Source organism: Pseudoliparis swirei, chromosome 22 (assembly GCF_029220125.1).
Source record: "Pseudoliparis swirei isolate HS2019 ecotype Mariana Trench chromosome 22, NWPU_hadal_v1, whole genome shotgun sequence".
Lineage (NCBI taxonomy): Eukaryota > Metazoa > Chordata > Actinopteri > Perciformes > Liparidae > Pseudoliparis > Pseudoliparis swirei.
The window spans coordinates 9,587,277-9,609,310 of record NC_079409.1 but is presented as its reverse complement, the minus strand read 5'-3'; the positions used below and the strand labels follow the sequence as shown (position 1 = coordinate 9,609,310).

At 46.6% G+C, this 22,034-nt stretch overlaps 2 protein-coding genes across 7 annotated transcripts in view; both read left to right on the top strand.

Annotated features, from left to right (window-relative positions):
• The window catches only part of LOC130212607 (transcription factor HIVEP3), a 35,118-nt gene extending 25,972 nt beyond the window's left edge, over positions 1-9,146 (top strand). For 5 of the 6 annotated variants that reach the window (XM_056443652.1, XM_056443657.1, XM_056443654.1 and 2 more), the window contains 6 exons: positions 169-2,202; positions 2,453-2,598; positions 5,775-5,950; positions 6,077-6,178; positions 6,788-7,452; positions 7,579-9,146. In XM_056443652.1, coding sequence (XP_056299627.1) covers positions 169-2,202; positions 2,453-2,598; positions 5,775-5,950; positions 6,077-6,178; positions 6,788-7,452; positions 7,579-8,229 — 3,774 coding nt within the window. In that variant the 3' untranslated portion in view covers positions 8,230-9,146. The remainder of the gene's footprint in view (positions 1-168; positions 2,203-2,452; positions 2,599-5,774; positions 5,951-6,076; positions 6,179-6,787; positions 7,453-7,578) is intronic. The other variant, XM_056443658.1, reaches the window with a different exon arrangement.
• A 7,843-nt stretch (positions 9,147-16,989) lies between these two features.
• LOC130188015 (endothelin-2) lies at positions 16,990-19,043 on the top strand. Its single transcript, XM_056406046.1, has 5 exons — positions 16,990-17,053; positions 17,470-17,629; positions 17,811-17,924; positions 18,523-18,588; positions 18,956-19,043. The coding sequence occupies exons 1-5, from the start codon at positions 16,996-16,998 to the stop codon at positions 19,041-19,043; spliced, it is 486 nt and encodes a 161-aa protein (XP_056262021.1). The 5' UTR covers positions 16,990-16,995.
• Positions 19,044-22,034: the final 2,991 nt, after the last annotated feature.

Genomic DNA, 22,034 nt, shown 5'->3' with positions numbered 1-22,034 from the left:
TTGTGTGCATTTTACACAATTTGATTGCTTATTTATTTAGTTTCCCTTCCCTTAAATATTTGCAAAACATGCATTGATTTCAATTTTTGTTGTTGTTGCAATGTGAGCAGTCAACATCCCCTCGTCTCACTTGTAATGTTAGATAAGTTAACTATGTTTCTGTCCTAGGAGGCAGAGAGAGTGGAGGAGTTCCAATGGCCTCAGCGTAGCCAGACTCTGGCCCAGCTCCCTGCAGAGAAGCTGCCACCAAAGAAGAAGAGACTCCGCCTGGCAGAAGCAGCGAAGTCCTCTGGGGAGTCCAGCTTTGAGTCGGTGTCTCTGCCCCACAGCCCCAGTCAAGAGAGCAACATCTCCCACGCCTCAAGCCTTTCTGCTTCCTTCGAGGACACAACCAGATCAGAGACTGCCATCTGGGCCTCCAGTAGCCAAAGCTCACAGATGTTGATGGTGCCATCTGCTTCCTACCAACACCACCAAAGCCACAAGGAGATGAGGCGATCAGCCTCCGAGCAGATCACAGCCAGCCCCCAACAAACAGAGCAGGTCACAGAGACCAGAAGTAAGTCATTTGACTACGGATCTCTGACCCCCCAGCAATCTGCATCCTCCTGGAAAGAAAGGAGAAAGTGTCTCCTTGTGAAGCATGCTACCCTCGGGGAATCTGAGCAGGAGGAGGGGGCCAGCACGAGTCAGCTGTGCAGAGCAGAGAGTCCCAAACCTGGGCCTTCCCGCTTCGTCCATCCTCCTGTCTACTCGACAGAGGCGAGCTCCCGGTTCAGCCTGGAAGCCACAGGGAAAGCCTTGCAGCTGTTCCAGCCTCCGATCTTCCCACCCTCTCAGGATGTGCTCCCTTTGCAGCACGCATTTCCCCCAGGACCATTATCCCAGCTGCTCCCCGTCACCACAGCCATCTCTGAAGTACTGTCCACCCAAATCATCCAAAGAACCTTCTTCCATTCACAGACAGCCCCTCCACCGATACAGATCCACCCGGGGCAGATCCACCTGGCGGGCCGGTTAGGGGTACCATTCCATCAGCTTCCTGCCATCGTTCCTCTCCAGTTCTCTTCCAGGACTCCAGCGAGTCAGGCTCTGTACTTGCCTTTTCCTCCAAGACTAACTGCACAAGCTCCTCCCCCTCCCACGACGGAGAGCAGCCTCTCCATCTCCTCCATGTCTTCTGTTCTTACACATCAATCCCTTGTAAGAATCTCTTACCACCACTCACGGCCGGTCATCGCCACATGCCTGGCTCAGCTTACACCAGTGGTGTCCCTTGTGGTGCCAGTGCGGGTCCAGACCCATATACCTACCTATGCCAATGCCATGTATACCACCTTGTCCCAAATCCTGGCCTCCACCTGCTCACAGGAGCCCATTTCTTGCACAGCCATGGTTATCATGGGCCAGGTGGAGCGAGACAAGTTGCAAAGGTCCTACCTGAAGGTCCCCTGTCCAGACATCAAGAGCTTTTTCCCCCTTGCTCTGCCCACGGAGCTGGCCTCAGGATCTGGGGAGGGATACGGTCCTCTGGGGGCTGGAGGAAGTAAACGCATGCTTTCTCCTGCAGCTAGTCTGGAACTGAGCACAGAGGCCCAGCGTCGCCAGAAAAGGGTGAAAGAGGAGGAGGAAGGGGGGGAAGATGAGGCTGGAGAGGAAGAGGAGGATGTCGAACAGAAGGTAAGACCGGAAGAAGAAAGTAAAGCCACTGGGAGAAAACTGGAAGAGAGTGAGAAGAAACCGCCGGGGAGGGTGGAGCTGGAAACTGTGAAAGTGGAGGGGGAGCATGAGCAAGTACCAAGGAAACATAACAGGAAAGAGAAGGAGGAAGAGGAGGAAGAGGAGGAGGAGGAGTCTCCTGGCATGACGAGTAAAAAAAAGGAGGTGGCGGTTGTGGAGGAGGGGGCTAAAAGACCAGCCGCCCCTTCATACCCCAGCCTCCACACCTCCACCTCAGTTAACTGGTGCTACCTGAACTACGTCAAACCCAACCCATCTGCCCTGAGGGACCCCCGCTGCTCTGTTTACTCCACCTGGAGTGTCAGTGCTCACAACCCCAACTTGCCGGGCCTCACCACGAAGGTGTCGTTGTCTCTGCTGTGCTCCAAACAGAAGCACAGCTCCGAAACGTACACCATGGCAACGGCCCCGACCAAAAGAGAATTGGCCCCTGCCAGTAGCAGGACCCCACGGGTGTCAGAGGTAAACATAATCACAATAAACACGTCTGTAGAAAACAGTTATGTCATCTTTTGAATCTGTTATAATACTGTAATGCATGAATGTGCTTAAAGCGCTGCTCCACAATTTGACACGACAAAGTCTGTTTGAAGGTCTCGGGGAAAACTTGGTGGCATACTCTTTTAAGAAAAACACTGTTTTACTTTACATTTTACCGACAACATTTTATTTTAAGTTGTTTTGAATTTTTCTATGTGTGTCTTGAGTGTAGGTACATGCTACCCCAGCCAGCACCCTCACTAAAGTAAAGGATCAGCAGCAACACGAGGAGGAGGGGACTAAAGAGATAAGAGAAGAGGAAGAGCCCTCCACCTCCAAACAGAGTGAGCCCTCCCGCGTTCGCATCTTTGAAGGCGGGTAAGAACTTCAAGAGCCAGACTGTTGAAATGCGAACGTTTTAATTACAAATAAAAAATGTTGTGAATGATAGCAGGGCCTCATTCCACAAGTAACCTGTTCTTCTGTGACAAACCGGCGCCTGGTGACAGCAGAACAGCGACTGAGCCGAGTGCAGAGAGAGTAACAGATGGGAAGTAGTGGAACCCGCGGGGACTTCAGTTGTACCTGCAGCCAAGCTTCTTCACTCCTATTTCGTGTGTGTGTGTGTGTGTCCAGCTTCACTTTGTGAGATTCTCATTACCTTCGCATTGAAAATGCCGGAAGGTTATGTTTTGATCGCCGTGTATTTATTTATTTATTTATTTGTATGTGTGTTATTCGCAAAACTCAAAAAGTATTGAACCGAATCGCATGCAATTTGGTGGGATGATTGGTTATTATCCGGGGACCATTTGATTAGATTTTGGGATCAATCGGGTCAAAGGTCAAGGTCAAGATCATGGAAAGGTCAAAATCTTTTTTTTACCATAGCACGATACATTTTTGTCCAATTGGAATGCAACTAATGCCAAAATGTTCATAATTCAATGCCCAATCTTGTGATATGCGAAGGTATGCGCTCTACCGAGTGCCCGTTCTAGTTAATACCTGTTATTTCATGGTGGCATAAGTTACTTAGAAGAAACAGAGGAAAAGTATAAATCAATCTGCAAGCAATCGGTCTCGATTGTAATCCAGTCCTGATTGTGCGTGTGCTTCTTCAACCTTTTCTTATTTCTACTCTCGTCTGCGTTCACATATTTGTGCTGTCCATAAATGTGAGGGATGAGTGATTCTTTCCGCCCCCCCCCCCCCCCGGTGCAGCCGCTCTACTGTTACAGTAAGAGATCGACGTTTCTCTAGACCTGTTGGCATTGAGGCAATCGTAGAAATAGATGAGAACGAAAGAGAGAGCAGTAGAAGGATAGAGGAGTGGACAGAGGCATGTTTTGAGAGGTACTAGGTCGTAGATATAAGTGATGTTTTAGGAAGAGGTTTTGTGTGTGTGTGTGTGTTCTTGTGCACACAGATTGATTGTGGAGGAGGAGTCTGCTTAACAGTAGATGAGGCACTAATTACCAGTCTGTTTCATTTGCACCCACACATTACACACGTTCATTTTCATCCGTTCACAGCCTGCAGCTTTCCCCCTTCTTCGCGTGCCGTGTTTCCATCAACAACAAGCCCCCTCCTCCTCCTCCTCTTCATGCTGCCAGTGTCTCCCTGCCGGCTCTTCCACGTTTCCTTGCTTCTCTACTATTCTGTCTTTCTTCCCTTCCACCATCCTCGCTGTCCTCTCTCGGTACCTGAACCTCTCATTACTTGCTATGTTTACTCTGTGCATGCAAATAAGCAAATAAGCACAGCCCATCCCTCTAAACATAGCAACATAGTGTGTACCCGGACTCTGTTCCGACTCATTATCCCAAATGTGCATCTTTGTTTATGTTCGGCTCCCATTTCAGACATGCCTTTACACAAAACAAGTTGTGGGGGGGGGGGGGGGTCTCTAGAGTTTTAGTGTCACACAGCTAAAGAAACAGATCTTGGATCTCGGCACCTCAACAACAAATGTCTTAGCAATCAAGCGTAGCTGCTTCTTCTTGGTTGCAGTATCAGCTTTAATCCCTTTTCTTGAGCACGAGCTGAACCGTCTCTCTGGATTCCATTACACCGTGCAAATGAATCTGCATTTTGTTTTAAGCGGTTAACTTTGCAGATTTGCCATGACACTTTAACCACAGTGGTGAAATGGGCATATCCATTCCTGTGAGTTTACACTGTGTGTAAAGCGGATTAGACGTGTCATCTCTTTTCTGCATGTTTCAGTACCTGCAGTGTAGACTTTCACTCTTATAGTTGTCGCGGCTTTGAAATTCAGCGGCCCTCACCAGTCAATCACACTCTGGTTGAAAGCGATATCCTCTCCTCCAGTCAGCCATGGCGGCCGGGAAAGTTACAGCACAAGCAGCCGCGGAGAGTCGGTCGAGTTTACCGGAGACACGTGCCGCTTATTTATTGCTCGATGTGTGAAGTGCATGTTCTGCCTTGTTTTTCCTGAGATGTGGGTGGATATAGAAATACGTGCCAATAAACAGGCGCCAGATCCTGAACGAAGACAACACAATGCCACTGTGGTGAACAGGGTCGTCCTTTAATCAGAGGAGCGGCGGTCCGATCCCCGGCTCCGCTTGCCCAATGTCGGTGTGTCCATGGGGAATGAACTTAACCCCAAATTGTTTCAGTTTTTTTATAGGGGACAATTCATTCAGCTGTCCACTGTGTCCACAAGTAGCCTCTTTGGTAAACATCAGAACTGCGTATAAACAATGTTTTTTATAGACGAGACCTAAATGTGATGATTTATATATATATATATATATATATATATATATATATAGTGTCTATTTCAGGTTGTTGGCCATGGGCAGTTCTTTCTTCCCTCTTTTTTTGCTGCTGTTGTTGTTGGCAGCAGAATAGCTGGTATTGTGTGTGTGCCCAGGGTGTTGTGGAGGGAACGGCGAAGGGAACCAGTGCTGCTGGGGTTTTGAGGGGCTTCCCCAACCCGCCTCCATAAAGAAAGCCCTGTGTCCCATTTCCCCATGTGTGTGTGTGTGTGTGTGCGCATATATGATTTTCCACATTCGTCATTATTATTAAAGCTGCAATAATCCATTTTTTTCGAACAACAACAAGTCAAATGTGAAAGTGGTCACTTGTAGTGACAACGCCACAGACGCTCATGACCCAGTTATGCAGTTTGCCTCCGCTCTACTCGGCATTGCATGTACGTTACACGCTCCGACCAGCAGGAAAGCAAAGTCAGACTTCCATTTGGCCAGAAACCAGGCTCCAAATGCTGGATGTGTAAATATTTGCTCACCATAACAAGTTAACACGGTGAGAATATGTTCATGCTGCGCTTGCAGCTTGTTCCACTGCCCTCAAGTGATCAAAAAGCCATTAATGCAGCTTTCAATGCAATTCCATTTAATTAAACATGCATTTCACGAGAGGTGGTCAATGAACAAGCTGGCCATTTGTGCATTCAGCTCCTAAGTACTACCACACAATGAAATGAGTGTTCTGGATATGAAAGTAACCACAATTTGGAAGTTGTGCGATGACCACATCTCTTTCTGTTTATTTCTTAGGTATAGGTCCAACGAGGAGTACGTTTATGTGAGAGGTCGCGGCCGGGGCAAGTACATATGTGGAGAGTGTGGCATCCGCTGCAAGAAGCCCAGCATGCTGAAGAAGCACATCCGAACGCACACCGACGTCCGTCCGTACATTTGCAAAGACTGCACCTTTGCCTTCAAAACCAAAGGTGAGGAGACGGTTTACTCCGTTCCTCTATGCCTTCTGTGTCTCTGTTGTTGCAATGTCCTCATTTCACTGGCCCTCGTGTTAGTCGTGGGCAATTTTTTAAATTGCCTTTCCTCTTCCTTCCTAGGGAACCTTACTAAACACATGAAGTCAAAGGCTCATGGGAAAAAATGCCAGGCAATGGGAGTATCTGAGTCATCGGTGGATGAGCCAGAGAGCGAGGAAACAGGTACTTAAGAGGGGATGGGGAAGCGTCGCACATATTTCCTATCCGCCGTCGAGAAATATTGGTACACAGCCGGATGAACTTCTGCCTCTGAAGGATTGTAGATGCTCAGCACTGACAGCTTATGCAACACCATGTTCTATTCTCCTCCTTCTGGACTTGCATAACAAATGTGAAAAAGCAGACGAGATAAATGAATGAAGGATATTCCGCAGTCCCCTAATGTGGTTGCTGTGTACCTTGTTCGCAAGGATGGGTTGCTGGCATATGCCGACACTTGTATCTGCCTCGGAGCCAGCCACTCCGTGATCTCCTTCCTAACTCTCCTCGACGACCGTCAAGGATGCGCCATTTAAAGCGTCTTTCTATTCCCAAGGCTGTTGAGATTCAATTAAATTATGTCCGTTGTCTATTTATAACACGGGTGGTGTGTGAGGGAGATATACAGTACGCTGCACCCATCCTTTGTTGTTCCTGAAAATTGTTGCGTTAATATGTTTTTCCGTGTTATTTCGTGTGCTGATTTTTGTCACGCAGTTCCTAAGTGTACAACGTGGCTGTGAAGGGGTCTCGTTAAGACCACGCGTCTGGGTTTGTTTCTTGCACAATCAGCAGGAGGTGATGAACGCTCAGAGGAACAGGAGGAACATCAGCCGTCGGACGCGGAGGATTCTGAGGACGAGGATGACGGAGACGACGACGATGACAATGACGATGAGGAAGAAGAGGAGTTTGCGTCCCATGACGAGCCGTCGTCCTGTTCGCCGGACACCCACCCGTCCACAGGGGGGCGTTCTAACTGCGGTCGGCGCTCTCAGCGGGGCCCCCCGGACCCTGAGCCCCCGGGCCCCAGTCGCAGCCCCGGAGCGGAGCTCTCCCCGAGGGGGCTTTGGCTCAACAGACGAGCCGCCTCCCCAGGCAGCAGGAGAGCGCTGTTCTCCAGGCGGGGATGGAAGGCATCACCGAGGGCCTTCTCCCCCAGCAGTAAGAGCTGCTCCCCCAGCCGCAGCCTCTCCCCCCGCCTGGAGCTGTCCTCACCCATCCACAGCTTCTCAAACCCCAGAACAGAGCTGTCGTCGCCCAGCCGACACGTCTCCCCCTCTCCTGAGAGAGGACCATCTCCCATCAGACCCCTCTCTCCGCTTTGTACCATTTTGCCCAGCTGCCACCGCTCATCGCGGGCTCGGACCCCTCCATCGCCACTCCGTTTGCCGCACAGGACCCCTGGATGCCTGCCATGGGAGAGCCCTGGTCCAAGGGGAGGTCATGTCCAACCGGTGAGTCTCTTTTTCAGTCTGCACAGTATTTCCTCTGCACTTTCTTCCCAGGAAGATCTCAGTGTGCTGAGTACTCACAGAGCAAGTGAAAGAAATGTAATGACAATGTATTTGCTCCCTCTACAGGGGAAAAGGGGTCCAGCAGCGGAGGGGCCAACATTGCCAGAAGCCAGTTTGTTTCCGCCTGCTTTCCGTCTTGCTGTTTGTGAGGGTTATCCAGGCCCCCAAACAGCAGACAACATCTTCAGCCATCTTCCCATGCACTCCCAACAAGCCAAGGTCCCCTATCTGATGATTCCCATCGGAGGCATCCAGATGGTACAGGCCAGTCGGAGGTCCCACCCGACCACCCCCTCGTCACCAACGTCTCCCCCCATTGAAGGGCCATCACTGTCTAGGTTTGCATCGTACTGGGGCGGGACCCCCATAACTCAAGTGCTTAGGACTCCGAGAGACCACTGGTCAGAAGACCAGACCGCAGGAACCAGCCAGTCAGGGCGGTGTGTTCTCGGCACGGCACTAATACGTTCCAAACGGGAGTTGGAGACCACGGACTCAAAGCAATATGGCAGCTCGCATAGCTCCGCCCACCCGCCCAGGCCCGCTACTGAGACCACCAAACACTGCGTTAGAGACGGTTCGAGAGCAACTCTCAGTTTAGCAGACCCCGTAGCCTCACATGTCATCGGGCAGCAGCCGGAAGGAGAGGAGCCACCGTCTGGTGGTGATCTGGTGGAGGGAGGAGCTAAAGGAGACCGGACAGACCAGAGCACTTAAAGGTGTCGACACCTTGATGCGTAATGCATCCCATTTTGCTTTATTGGTTGCTACACTAGTCTTGTTTTTTTTATTGCTTCATTTTTATACAGTTTTCAATACTATTGTTAACTTAAATGTTTGTTTTTTGGCAATATTCAGGTTTGTTATAAAAATGCACTTTTCTCTTGTGAAATAATGTTTATCTGTGTGGGTATATCAATATATATATAATTATATATATATATGTAGAAATAATATACACATATATATGTGTGTATATAAAATCTCTATTGATACTGGTAATCATAATGCCTGTTTAAATATGTGTAAAATAAATATGAATACATTTGTAAATGACCAAAATCTTAAATCCAAAATAATTAAATTTTGTATCTGTCCAAAGTTTTGTCCAGCATTACTCTTAATTGTAGTTACTTGTGCCTTTTCTGTCCATTTCGTGTTTTAAGATGTACAGATATAAAAAGAGAAGGCTGTGAAATGTAATATCTGCTTCATTGTATAGTTGAGTAATATTTGATGGGGATTTGATTGTTTCTATTCCAAAGGCCGTTGCTTTAATGCCGTGGTAACAGACAGTTGCAGAGCAGCTGAAAGCGTGTTAAAGGAAAATGCACTGAAGTTATATATTTTATTACAAAATATCATAGAATAGAATACATCTCTGTACAGGGAAGAATGCTCAGTATTTATTGTTATTTGATGACAATGATCGTTGTTTCATTTTATTTTTTTAATTGGAAAAGTTTGTTGTTGTTACATCTGTGTGTCTTTATCATGATGTTCATGTGACGAATTGGTGGCAACGATGAGCGATTGCATTTGGCTGGTACCAGAGGATTAAGTGCCCTGCAGATTTCACACACAGCAACGTTTCTAGTCATTTCAGAAATAAAAGATGCTCTAGATTCCCTTGAGATTGTGCTTTTCTTCCATTCCCATGTGTACAGTGTCACACTCGCTCGGATAGATGATTAGCTATTTGATTTACACTGTGGGAGGTTTAGGATGGATCGTTCTATAATATTGAACGATTTCCTCATGTTATCAAACCCATTTGACTGGTCGTCCACAAAAATTCAATGTGTATCTGGATCCGAGGAACAATACAAGATGACCATGCAACACAATGTATTTGAGCTATGACCCTTTCTCAAATGTCTGTTCTCCCTTCAGGAAAGTGAGTTTGTCTTTTTCCTTCATCTCTGAAGCAAGTGGCGTTAAATCCATCTTTGAAAATGCTGTTTGCATGTGCACATTGTTCTTTAAGATATTACTTGCACGTCAAATCCCCGCGACGAGATAACTTGAATGTGGGGACAAGTATGCAACTATCGGTGGATGAGTACAGCTGATGCATTGGGCCACCGCTAGTTGCCAGAGTAGCCATGACTGAAAGGGCCTACCGGGTACAGGCCCAGGGGCCCTGAGTGTCAGGGACCCCCTGACACGTACCAAATAGGAAGAGACTCAAACAAAGAAACATAAAACAACTACAAAGAGATCAAAACGGATGCTTTGAGACACAAAGCAATGACACGAAGAGGTTAAATATCTATAAAGCCTGTGTGTCTTGCTCTTAGGTGGAAGAGCTCGGGGGCCCCTTCGTCTCGTAATCCGCTCGTAAGAATAACGGACACAAATTCCACCACCTCTTAGTTTGTCACAATCCTGCCATTTCAGGCCCTGACGTTGTCTCAGGTCATGCAATCAACTCATTTGATTGGTCCGTTCACGTCCTCACCTGCGGCTCATTCTCTCATTGGTCTGTCAGTATTCATACCGGTCCACTCGGCTTCGGTTCCTGCCAGGTTCTCTTCTGTGTTCCCGCGAAGCTTTCCAGCATGTCTGAGCCGCCTGTTACGTTGACCTTGGGTATTCTACCTGCCCCTTTTTGGAAGTGGTACCCTGAATGACCTTTTGAGGTCAAATCTGCCTGCACCAGAGCATGTTAGAGTAGCTTGTTAGAGTTATCTTGGCATACATTCTCAGATTGCTGTAGGGATTGAACAGCATTCTTCCAAAAGATTTTACCCAGTTTGGTGTTTTGATGATGGAGTGTTGTCGAACACGCCGGTCCAAAATGTCTCATCGGTGTTTAGTTGGAATGAGATTTAGGGACTGTTATCATGCTTCACACTTCTTTTATTTTTTTATTTTTTTCATACTCTTTGACCCTTTGTGCCCGTCAGTAAGTATCTTCTTTGATGATCATTCTCATCTATTCAGGTGTTTGGTTTTCTCCTGTGGGAGCAGCAAGGCAGCTGTAAGCTTGGCGTAGTACCACTAGATGACACTCTACACTCCAGTGTTTATCAAAATGTCTCTCATGCAGCTGATATGTTAGAAAAGGGAGGTGCTGTTAAATCTGCTAGTACACAAAATGATGTCATTTGGCATTCAGGTTGCTTATGTATTCATTCTGATTGGGGTCAAGAGGTTTTGCACACATTACCAAATAATTCACCTTATCAACTCGGGACCAGATGTAATTTAAACACCACACCTATAAATTCCAGGAGATATGTTTGTCTGCATGGGTCAAATGTGCAAAAAGTGTGTTCCCAGAAAGCCTATCTTTATTATAAGGAGACGCATCATTATCAATTCCAAAGGCTAATGGTGATCCTGAAAGCTTAAACTCTAGCATTCTGTGTTATACCACATATTTAAAGCACTCCAGTGTGACACATGCAGCTCCAAGAGTACATAACAATATTCACAGAAATGTATCACTCCCATCCCTGCAATGTTTTCCATTCACTTTCCTGATGCTTTGCAAAACAATGTTGTGCAGCACAGCAAGACGTGGATTGCGTAACGCTGACTCAGCGGGTGTTGATGAGAAGCCAAAAGATGATTGTTGCTGTGACTTGATTTTCCATAAAAAACATGTTAATGAAAGAAGAAAAAACATCGTCTTTTAGGACAGAAGTTGATAAACATCGGTGGTTGCGCTCCACTTTTGAGAGATTGAATATCCCGATGAGATGTGGTGCCTGTGGAGAGGGGCACATCTGCACGTATAACCTCTCAGACTTAGGAATGGGACCCCCAGTTGCGACCGGAGACAGAGATAAAAGTATTTGTAGTACTTTATTTTTCGAAGCCAGAGGTGATCAAAAAACTTTCAAGAGCACAACATAACCCGACCTGATCATGGCAAAAGACCAGACGAACTGACAAAAGACACTGGGGAGACAGGGAATTAATCAGGGCGGGGCTGACACTGATGAGCATAGGAGACAGGTGTGATGACGGTGCACAAGTACCCCCCTCTAGGGCCAACTCCTGATGGCCCAGGCTGATAAAAAAGTCGTGGATGAAGAGTCTTGTACGATAAATGAAGCAACTATCAGCTTCTAGCCTCAGGACACCAGGGCTTGCCCCCCCCTATTACGGACCTCCAGTAGCTTACGGACTCTAGCGTCCCTTCACCAAAACTGGGGGGCGTGGAGGGCTTGGGCGAGGAACAAGTGTGCTGCACACACCGGCTTGAGAGGACACATGGAGAGTGGTAAGTGGTAGAGGACCAAACCTTTGGCCTGCTGGACTAGGAGGCGACCTGCGATGAGCGTCCGCAACAGCCTTCATCCGAGCTGAACTGGAGAAGAGACTGGCGGCACCAGCCCAAACAGAGCCCGCCGTGGGAGGGTATTGTGTTGTGGGCAACCCCGACCCCATGAGGGTCACTCAGGTGGTCTGGTTTTCGGGAGACGAGACAACGGCGTAGTAGTCTAGTTCTTGGTTCAGGCGCTCCGACTTGATGACAGGCTGACCACCTATGAGTCGGTTAAACTCTTTCCAGAAGGCGAAATGAATTGTGGACCCGTCGGAAACAATGTCATTAGGGAATCCATGGATCCTGAATCAATGGGATGAAGTGAGCCATTTTGAAAATCGATCAACCACTGTTAGAACGATGGGGATCGGCGGCGGCTGGAGCAGGACAAGCCGCCATACCCGCCACATTTTTCTTCATGGATGGCCACCAGAAACGTTGTTGAATCGGATGTGAAAGCACAGATGAGTGAGCCCAGTGGATGACAACAAACAGCAGATTGTTGGGACACTCGCTAGGCGCTGGATTCATGACATTTGCCTCTTTAACGTCTGACTCCACCTTAGGAAAGGCTCCGATCACCGGAAGGATGGTCTTGCTCTCTACGCATAGTGTGTTGGGGATAAAAAGCGAGACAAAGCATCGGGTTTTGATTCTGAGACCCGGGAAAAAGAGTGTGAAGGGGAAAAGAGAGTGTGAAGTTGAATCTACTAAAGAAAAGTGTCCACCTGGCCTGACGGGGGTTGAGGGCTTAGCCTTTCTTATATATTCTAGATTCTTGTGATCTGTCCAGACTAAATAGCCAGTGTCTCCATTCCTCGAGGGCAGCTTTACAGCTAACAATTCCTTGTTTCCCGTCATAATTTCCGCTCTGCGTTGTCAACTTTGGATGCATCTTGTTGTCTTCTGCATCATTGGAAGCATCCACCTCGACCATAAACTGATCTGGAATGGTGAGTATGGGAGCTGATGTGAATCTATCTCTGAGAAGTTTGAAAGCAAGATCCGCTCAGAACATGCAGAGGGTTAGCAAATCCTAGGAACTGCTGAACCTTTTTCCTGGAGTCTGGTGTGGGCCACTGGGATACTGCACTGACTTAGGATCCATTTGGATATGATTAGGTGAGACTATGTATCCTAAGAAAGACACCTCTTCTGTGACTTCTCTGCCTTGACATATAGCTGATTATCCAGTAGTTTCTGCAAAACTTGGCGGACATGGTTAACATGAGATAGCGTCTGGGAGAAAATCAGTATGTCATCCAGATACACAAACACTGAAATATTCAAGCTTGAAAACAGCCGGTGCATTGCACAGTCGTACTCATAGTGACCATTCTGTCATCCCTTGTTTTATTCTAACCAAGTGATATGCATTTCTTAAATCCAACTTGGTGAATATCTTGGCGTTTGAAGCAGTTCAAAAGCAGATGACATGAGTGGCAGAGGATAAGGTCTCAGAGACCATTTTCCCACAAAAGAATCCGCTCCGGCTGGAGGCGCTTTTCTTCCAAAAGAATCCGCTCTGGCTGGAGACGATGAAGGACGGATAATCATGTATTCATCCATTGCTGTTCTCTCAGGTCTCGAAATCGAGTAAAGTCTCCCCTTGGGAATGGGGGGCTCAGAGAGATCAATGGGACAGTCAAAATCTCGGTGAGGAGGTAGCGACAAGGCTTTAGACTTGTTAACGCTTCTTTTAAATCATGGTAACAGGAAGGTACCTTGTGTAGATCAGGATAGTCAGGGTGATCTATAATGATCCTACTAGAGTCTGTTGGTGCATTAACAGGTTGCAGTTTACACCTGCCTTTACAATCCTCTCCCATTCCTTAACTTTCCTGAAGGCCAGTCTATGTGAGGATTGTGGATCTTCAACCAAGGAAACCCCAAAATAATCGGGTGCTGAGTCGACTCAAAAATATGAAATTGCATGCTCTCGGTATGGTCCTTATTTATAGTAATCTGTATGGGCTCAGTGCAATGGGTACTGTGAACAACAAGCGGCCGTCTAAGGCACTGGCACTAACAGGATGAGATAGCGGGACAGTTTTATTTTTAGCTGTTGTCTATTAACACACCCTGGTCAATGGTCTGATTGTTAATACAAATGTCTACCTGAGTAACAGGTCGAGGAGGAAGTCTGATCTTTTCGGCAGCAGCGAGTTGGTGGACCGGCTGGCCGCAGTAAAGCAACCCTCTCCGTAGACGGCCGGTGATTGTTGTGATGGGGCCGCTAGAAGAAACAGCAACCCTCCGTGACGGCGCTGCCTCTCCTCCAGAGAAAGCCTGGTTCTTCCAAGCTGCATGGGTTCACGAGTCATGAGTGTAGTCCTCAGATGGTCGCAAACAGGCTGGAAATCCTCCTGGCGCGCGACCCGAGGGGAATTCAGGAAGCAGGGAATAACATCTCGGTTGCGCGGCGCCTCCTCTCTTCCGAAGGCGGTTATCGATCCGTTCCAGATCCGGGTGTCTCCAGTGGAGCCAGCTGGTCCTTTATCGGTTCCGAAGTCCTGTCATGAAGGCGTCACGAAGGCGGAACATTCCATCCGCTGTCCGCTGCTGCTGTCGAGCTTCGATGGCATAATCAACCACCTGACGGTTGAGCTGCGTATTTGAAACAGTCTTCTGCTGGCCTCCGTAGCAGGCGATGAGTGGTCAAAATCATAGTCTCTATGATCGGCCAATGAGTAAGGCTGCAGCTCTTCCCGTAAATGAGAGACACAATAACGCACTTACCCCATGCTCATAAAAAAGCTGCTGGGTTGTGTTGAAAATGCAGATCACACTGTACCAGAAAGGTCGAAAAATCTCCGAAGAGCCAGCGTGATCGGGGAAACAAACAGCCTGATCTGGGTCGTCAGGAGTATTGACAGGCAATTCTCAGTTGTGATGACGCCACCGGAGGAGCAGTCTGTTGATGAGTGAAAAATTATTCATTTGGGCAACCAGTTGTTGCATCTGTGTAGATAATTCTTCCTGACCTGGTGTCCTCTCTTCCTATGTACGGCTGACTTTGTCCAGTTTTTTTTTCTGATGATGAAAAATCGTCCGCCCTGTACGACAGGCGCGTGAGCGTTCTTTGGTCGGCTGGGTCCATAATGTGGTCAGTTCGTTCTGTTACGATCTCAGACACAGTAGGGAAATGGGACCAACGACGACCGAGAGAGATAAAGTATTTGTAGTACTTTATTTTTCGGTTCTGCAGTGAACAAAATGAAAAGCGTAGTGAGGATCAAAAACTTCAAGAGCCAAACATAACCCGACCTGATCATGACAAAAACCCAGACGAACTGACAAGGAACACTGGGAGACAGGGGAATTTAAGCACATGGTAACAAGACACAGGTGGGACCAATCAGGGGCGGGGCTGACACTGATGAGCATAGGAGACAGGTGTGATGACAGGTGAAAACAATCAGGAAGCCTGGAATGAGAGAAAGCGAACATAAATGACCTGAACCTCTCTAGCATATCTGTCGGTGCACAACACGTATAACCTCTGGTATCCTGTAGGGATGCCCTGTGGCATCCATCACCATGTCACACATTCCACAAGTATGTACGGGCTTGGAGAATGTTGTCCCCCGATACACTGACAGTCTTGCAGATTATGTATAGCTCGATAATACCCAACTCTTCTTCTGGAAGGGAGGGAGGGATGTAGGAACCGACTGAGGAGATGTGTGAAATTAAGCTCTCACAATCAAAGTGGAAATACAACAGTGTGTGAAAGTGTTTTGAAAAGATTACACACAGCAGTATTGTCCAGTAACATCAATTAAATGGTTGTCCTTCCACCCGTCGTCTTTCCCACGTCTAGTTTGACCTCCTTTGATTCGTCCTCTCCTGTTTTGCAGCATGTTTTCCATGTTCCTGTGCTCTGGACATGCAAGAACAGGCTGCTCTCTTCTGTGGTCTACATGTTCAGGTGTCAGCTTCCATGCATTATAAGCCACTCTTTGTAAATACTATCCATAGAAAGGTTTTTGAGAAATGACTAGAAAAAAAGTGTTTTTATCGTCATGTTTAGTGCGAAACAAAAATACTGACTGCGTTAAGTGATCACATGTCCATCTTTCTATTTATTCTTCCCCAAAAGCACTGACTGCTTCACATACTTGTGTCTTCATTGGACAATACAAAAAAGAAGAGATTACTCCGTTTCCCTATCGGAACATTTGTCATCTTTTGGGAAATGATGGAAGTCAAGATGATTATTACACTGCTAATATGAACATGCTGAGAGTAATTGTGGTTATGTGCGTGACTCTGGCATGGCTGACCTGCACACTTGGCACCATGTGGGTGGGATATACTGTAGCTCCGTAAAGCCGAGGGAAATTGTTTTTAAGATGATTATTTAATCTAGTTATAATAGAAATATTGAGTCCAAATGATGTTACTGCGTGTAACTAAACAAATGATGTAAAAAAAATTCTAATGAGGATATTGTAAAAAAAAAAATGTAAGTCTAGAAAGTCGAACAGTTTATCGTTAAAAGGTTTAATAATCCATCAGTGCACAACAAAATTCTCTATCAGACCTTGGAGCATTTTCAGAATACATTGAATCGTCTCTGAAATACAATAGTGTCTGTCTTTGTATCAGGATCCTCACAAAATGAATATTGAAAATGAAAATGTTCCTTTAGATTTATATAATTGAAAGAAACTTAAAATATCCCCACATACGAGCATGCCACTGCATCTCCCATCTCATCCCTTCCCACGTGTATTCCAGTGATCGCTATTGGGATGCAAAGCCTCGCTCCTCGATCCCTCTTCAGAGCGTATTCATATCAGGATTAGGTCATTAGGTATTCGGTAACTAATCAGCAGCCTCTTGTCCTCCCCCTCAAACCTCATGTATCGCAAGAGCAAAGAGTCGATTCCTCATTCAGAGGCAAACTGCAGACATGCATGTCACTCAGCAGGCGATTTACAGACCGGCGACACAGATTATTCCTTGAATGTGTCCCAGGTTCAAACACCCGGGGGTCGTACGCTGTGGCTCCGTGGCGCTGCTGCTGCACGGGTGGAGCTTCCGTCACGGGAGCATGTGAGGGAGTGTCGAGGCGTACGAGAGCGGCCGAGCTCAGACACCTGCAGACAAACGGCAGCAGCACATTAGGAACAGAACACAGCTGCGTCTCTCTGCGGATAACAGTCTCACTGCGGAGCTTCATCCATCTGCTCTCGGCCATGTCTGCTCACACCAGCGTTCTTATTCTCATCACTCTCTGGGCTTCCGTGGAGGATGGTGAGTTTATTTACAATTTAAAATGGGATATTATTGTTTTAGTGGACCTTTCATAGTTATGCTTGAAGAATGCCATAGAAAGTGTTGCTATAACTTTTGTTTTTAGTCCTGTAATAGGGTAAAAGTAGTCAGAGCGTAGTCGTTTATGCACGTTTTATGGACTTTCTATAATATCAGCAAGACACAAGCAAAGGGATTTGTGCATTCCCATCCTGTAATTAAGTCTGTTTGCTCACTGGTAAAGATGCAGAGTGATTCATTTGTGAGGAATAGTTGTTTTAATGTTCCAACTTGTAGATGATATGCATAATAGACTGGTGATGTCACACATCTCTCAGTTGTGGAACTTGATTTGGCTGAGCGGGAGCTGATGCTGTTTTTGGATGACTGTGACTGATCGGCTCTTGGTCTCTCAGGTTTGGGCCTTCCGCTGATGACACAGCCAGAGGTGGAGGTCGGTGACGGAGTCCCAACGCAGCAGAGAGCGAGGGCCAAGCGCTGCGCCTGCAGCAACCGGCTGGACTCTGAGTGCCACTACTTTTGCCACCTGGATATCATCTGGGTCAACACGCCCAGGTGAGCGTGAGAGGACATGTCGCAGAGGATCACACAAACACACACACACACACACACACACGGATGCTTCATAATCACTTTAGTATGCTATCTTTACAATTGTATCATCAACTAGGTGCAAGAGCAAAGTCTGCAGGATGTTTATATGTGAATGGCGCTAAGCGTCTCTTTTTCTCTGCAGTAAGACAACGGTTTATGGTCTGGGCGGCGCTCTGGCCCGACGCAGAAGGTCCGTCGGCCGCTGCACCTGTGCAAACCTTGATGATCAGAACTGTACCCACTTCTGCCATCACAGGTGAGTCGGGGCCTGAGCATCCCACACAGCATGTTTAACCCAGATCTATGTGGCCCCCATGTGCGGTGAGTGAAGGCATGTACTATGGCCCTTAATGGAGTTGTGCAAGGGAGCATATCCTTTCACTGCGATGCTAATTTGAATTAAATGTATTGTTCTGCTTGTTGGAGCGTCTCATCATGAAAACAGCACAGCTCAGGCCCGAGGGAGTAGAATAAGCTCGGGCTGGTGCAATTTGGAAGCGATGAAAAACTATGTAGAGAATTCACGATTCCTAGAAATGTCAACAAAAATAATGTCACCACCGAGAGAGAGTAGAGTGGCTGCGTGTCTGAGTGACGGAGGAGGCCGGCAAGGCCTCTTGTTCGAACTGTGATATGTTGAAACCTTTTCAGAAAGGGCATCCATAGACGTGGTTTACTGTTTTCTTGTCACATGAAACGTTTAGTGAGCCCGTAAAGATGAGACGTCGGTGACTGAGTGTAAAAAGGGAATAGTGTTGGATGCTTTTATTTAATTGAGTGTTCTTGAACCACAACGACATCAATAAAACCTATAAAGTGACAAACTGCTAACTGCAGTGTTTCCTTGTGTGCAGTCCTGAAGTCACGCAGCCAGACAGATCTGGAAAGAGAAGTCAACTCGACACACTCAGCATCCGAAGGTGAGCTTTGAAAAACATACACAATTTGACTTCCATTTTGATCTTAGCTAATCACTCGACAAAATCAAGACTGTTTGCGGTTCTGGCTCCTCATCGGTGGAACGAGATCCCCGCTGACATCAGGACAGCAGAAAGTCTCTACATCTGCCGCCGGAAACTAAAAACACATCTTTTCCAACTATATTTTGAATAAAAACAGATTAAATTTACTTTATGGTATTTTTGTAGTTTGGCTTTCTTGAAGAAATGTTACTTTCTTGATTCTTGTTGTTCTGAGTTTGTACTCATGGTTGAATGCACGTATTGTAAGGTCCTAAACGACATGTAACGTAACGTAATCATATTTTTTGACCTTTTTGTCGCTCAGAGCTGCGGACGGCAAGTCCAAGAGAGCGCACGCTTCACCTGATTCAGACAGAGGTGATGAATCCTCTCAGAAGACGAGCGCTCGCTAAACAATGTGCCAGCTGAGGCAGCAAGAGTGAGAGAATGAGAGCAGCGAGCACCTGAACAAATGACACTCCTTTGATAGAAAGGGGGGGAAACAAAAGGTTGCTGAAAGATGGTGTCCGACGCAGGAAGGCCCCGAGCGCCGCACACATGTCTGCGTATAGAATAGAGGGTGGAAAACGTGATGGATTGATGGAGGATCATCACTGAGTGGAGCTACTACCATGATAGGAGAGCGCTGTGCCTGTGGTCATGTTGGGCTATGGCCGCCTGGTCCGTTGGCCTCGGGGCGGGTGTCTGTGTGTCACTGCACAGGCCAGCACTGACACCGGAGGATGGAACAGAAGAAAACATGTTGTGTGTTTACTCACTGGTTTGTAAAACGTGTTTATTTTCTATTATGGATCAACACATTTATTATTTTTACAAATTTATATTTACTTTTCTTATGATTGACTTTGAGGATTCATGTTTAAAAAATGTTATGCAGCCTACTGAAAGTTATATTTATTTATAAGATAATCGTGAGCAAAAGTGTAAATGAAATCTATTAACCCTTGTGTTGCCTGAGGGTCATTTTGACCCGAATCAATATTACACCCTCCCCCCGCTTTAGGATTAATTTGACCCCATTCAATGTTTAATGTCGGTGTTCTTTCGGTAGTCAACAAACAAACATAAAGTGCCTCACACTTAAACTTGGAAAACAATATTAATTCTAATAATTTTCTGGAGGTTTTAATTGCTGGTGTCAAATTGAACCCAAAGGGTAACATATGTTAGTAAATATAAAGGTAACAGGAGGGTGAAACATTGAATCGGGTCAAAATGACCCAAAGGCGGGGGGAGGGTGTAATATTGATTCGGGTCAAAATGACCCTAAGGCAACACAAGGGTTAAAACCAAGTCTGTATCTTTGCATCTGCCTGTAGAAGAGTTTTAATGTCAAGATGAATTGAGACTCAACAATAAAGGACACCCATCTTGTTTTTGTTGTTTGCTTTAAAGGCACACGGTGTTCAATCAAGCCATAAGGAACTAAATGTGAGGGACAATTTGAGGTGAAATCATTTTCGATGGCATGCGTGATTGAACTGTGTGACGAGTAAACACATTTCTGAGTTCAAAAGGAGCCGGAGACGGATGAATGGTCCAGGAATTCAAGGCTCACATTAATAATAAGTGTACCTGCTCTTCAAAGGGGGGCGCGGCCTGTGTTATCATAAGGATCTCTGGAAAGAATGCAGCTTTTGGAACTTTGCTCAGGGGGCCGAGCAGGAGGAACAAAATACTTTGTCACGACTGCCAGCGCTGCACATAACATACCTGAATATGCAAGAAGAGCCGACGAGGGTTGGAGCCGAGAAGAAACGAGAGATGATTCATCTTTCAACCAATAAATAAAGATACAGTGTTGTTATCTGTCTCTTATTTTTATTGTATCTTGTCTTATCTTTTTAGATTAATGCTATTATAAAGTTCTGTGACATCTCATTTTTTGGCCTTGTCGTAATAATGTTAACATATTTTCTAAACATGCTCAACATCACTTTTACATTTTCATGCTCATTCTTGCCTCGACTCTATTCTTTATCATTTACTCCTCTTTACTGAACTCACAGGAACAGGAAACATGTTCAACATTCTTATCGGTGCAAAAAACCGAGGGGAGAAATGGCGTGAAGTAGCAGGCTGAGGCCGGTCTCCGGTCAATCGCCGTAAATCACCTGGGCCCATTGGGGGCGTTATAGTGATTCATTTTTAATTAAGGCATTTCTATGTTCTAGTCAATAAGTGGCAACAACAGCGCCAACTCGGTTGTAAAATATATAAAAAAATCAAGATTATATGACAAACACACGCATGCTTATTAATGATTGACTGGGTCAGCTGTCGCTCATGGGACGAGTGGTCATGAGGAGAGTGGTCTTCCCGCAACCACAAGGGAGCCGGTTCGATCCCCACTCTCCCCATAGTTGATGTCGAGGTGTCCATGAGCAAGGCACTGAACCCCCAGTTGCTCCCCGGCGCTTCACTGCAGCCCACTGCTCCTTAATAACTAAGGATGGGTCAAATGCAGAGAAGGATTTCCCCACTGTGGGATCAATAAAGTATATATTATTATTATTATTATTATTATTATTATTATTATTAATATTATTGTTATGTGAGGCAATAGAAAGGAAAGGCTGCCTCAGTGGCAGAACTCTGTCCATGGTGCTGGAATAGGAGACTCTAGTGAACCGGTTTGCTGTTGCCAATACGCGCGCATGAAAACCACCGTTTTACCACAAAGCTTTGAGTGTAACCCTTTTGTTGTCAATCGAAATGCAGTATTCCAGAAAACACAGGAAGTCACAAATCGGCAAGCTTGTGTCTTGTTTCTAACTCCTGTCGGGCGTCTACAACTTGAGCCTGAGACAGGAGGAAGTCGTCGCTGTTCCAAAGAAGTCAACTCCATCTGGCCCCAACGACGACCGACCAGCTGCCCTCACATCCAATGTGTTAAAGGTGCTGAGAGGTTGGTCTTGGCCCACCTTCGACCGCAGGTGGAATCATCACTGGACCCTCTGCTATTTGCGCGCTAGCCTCATGTGGGAGTGATCATCATCTACCTGCAACCAGCACAGTGGCACCTGGATGGAACCGGTGTCTCTGTGAGAATCACTTTCTTTGACTTCTCCACGGCATTCAAGAATCAACACCATCCAACCACTGCTGCTGAGTGAGACGCTGCGGGTGGTGGGGGTGAACACATCCACCGTCTCCTGGATGACTGACTACCTCACAGGTTGACCACAGTATGTCCGTCTGGGCCGTGTGCTGTCTGGGACGGTGGTCAGTGATGTTGGAGCCCCACAGGGAACTGTCCTGAGCCCCTTCCTGTTCACCCTGAACGCCACTGACTTACAGTGCAACTCTGAGTCATGCCATCTGCAGTTCTCTCTTTTAAAGAACAAATGAGCAATATTACTAAGACTGTATATTACTTAGAA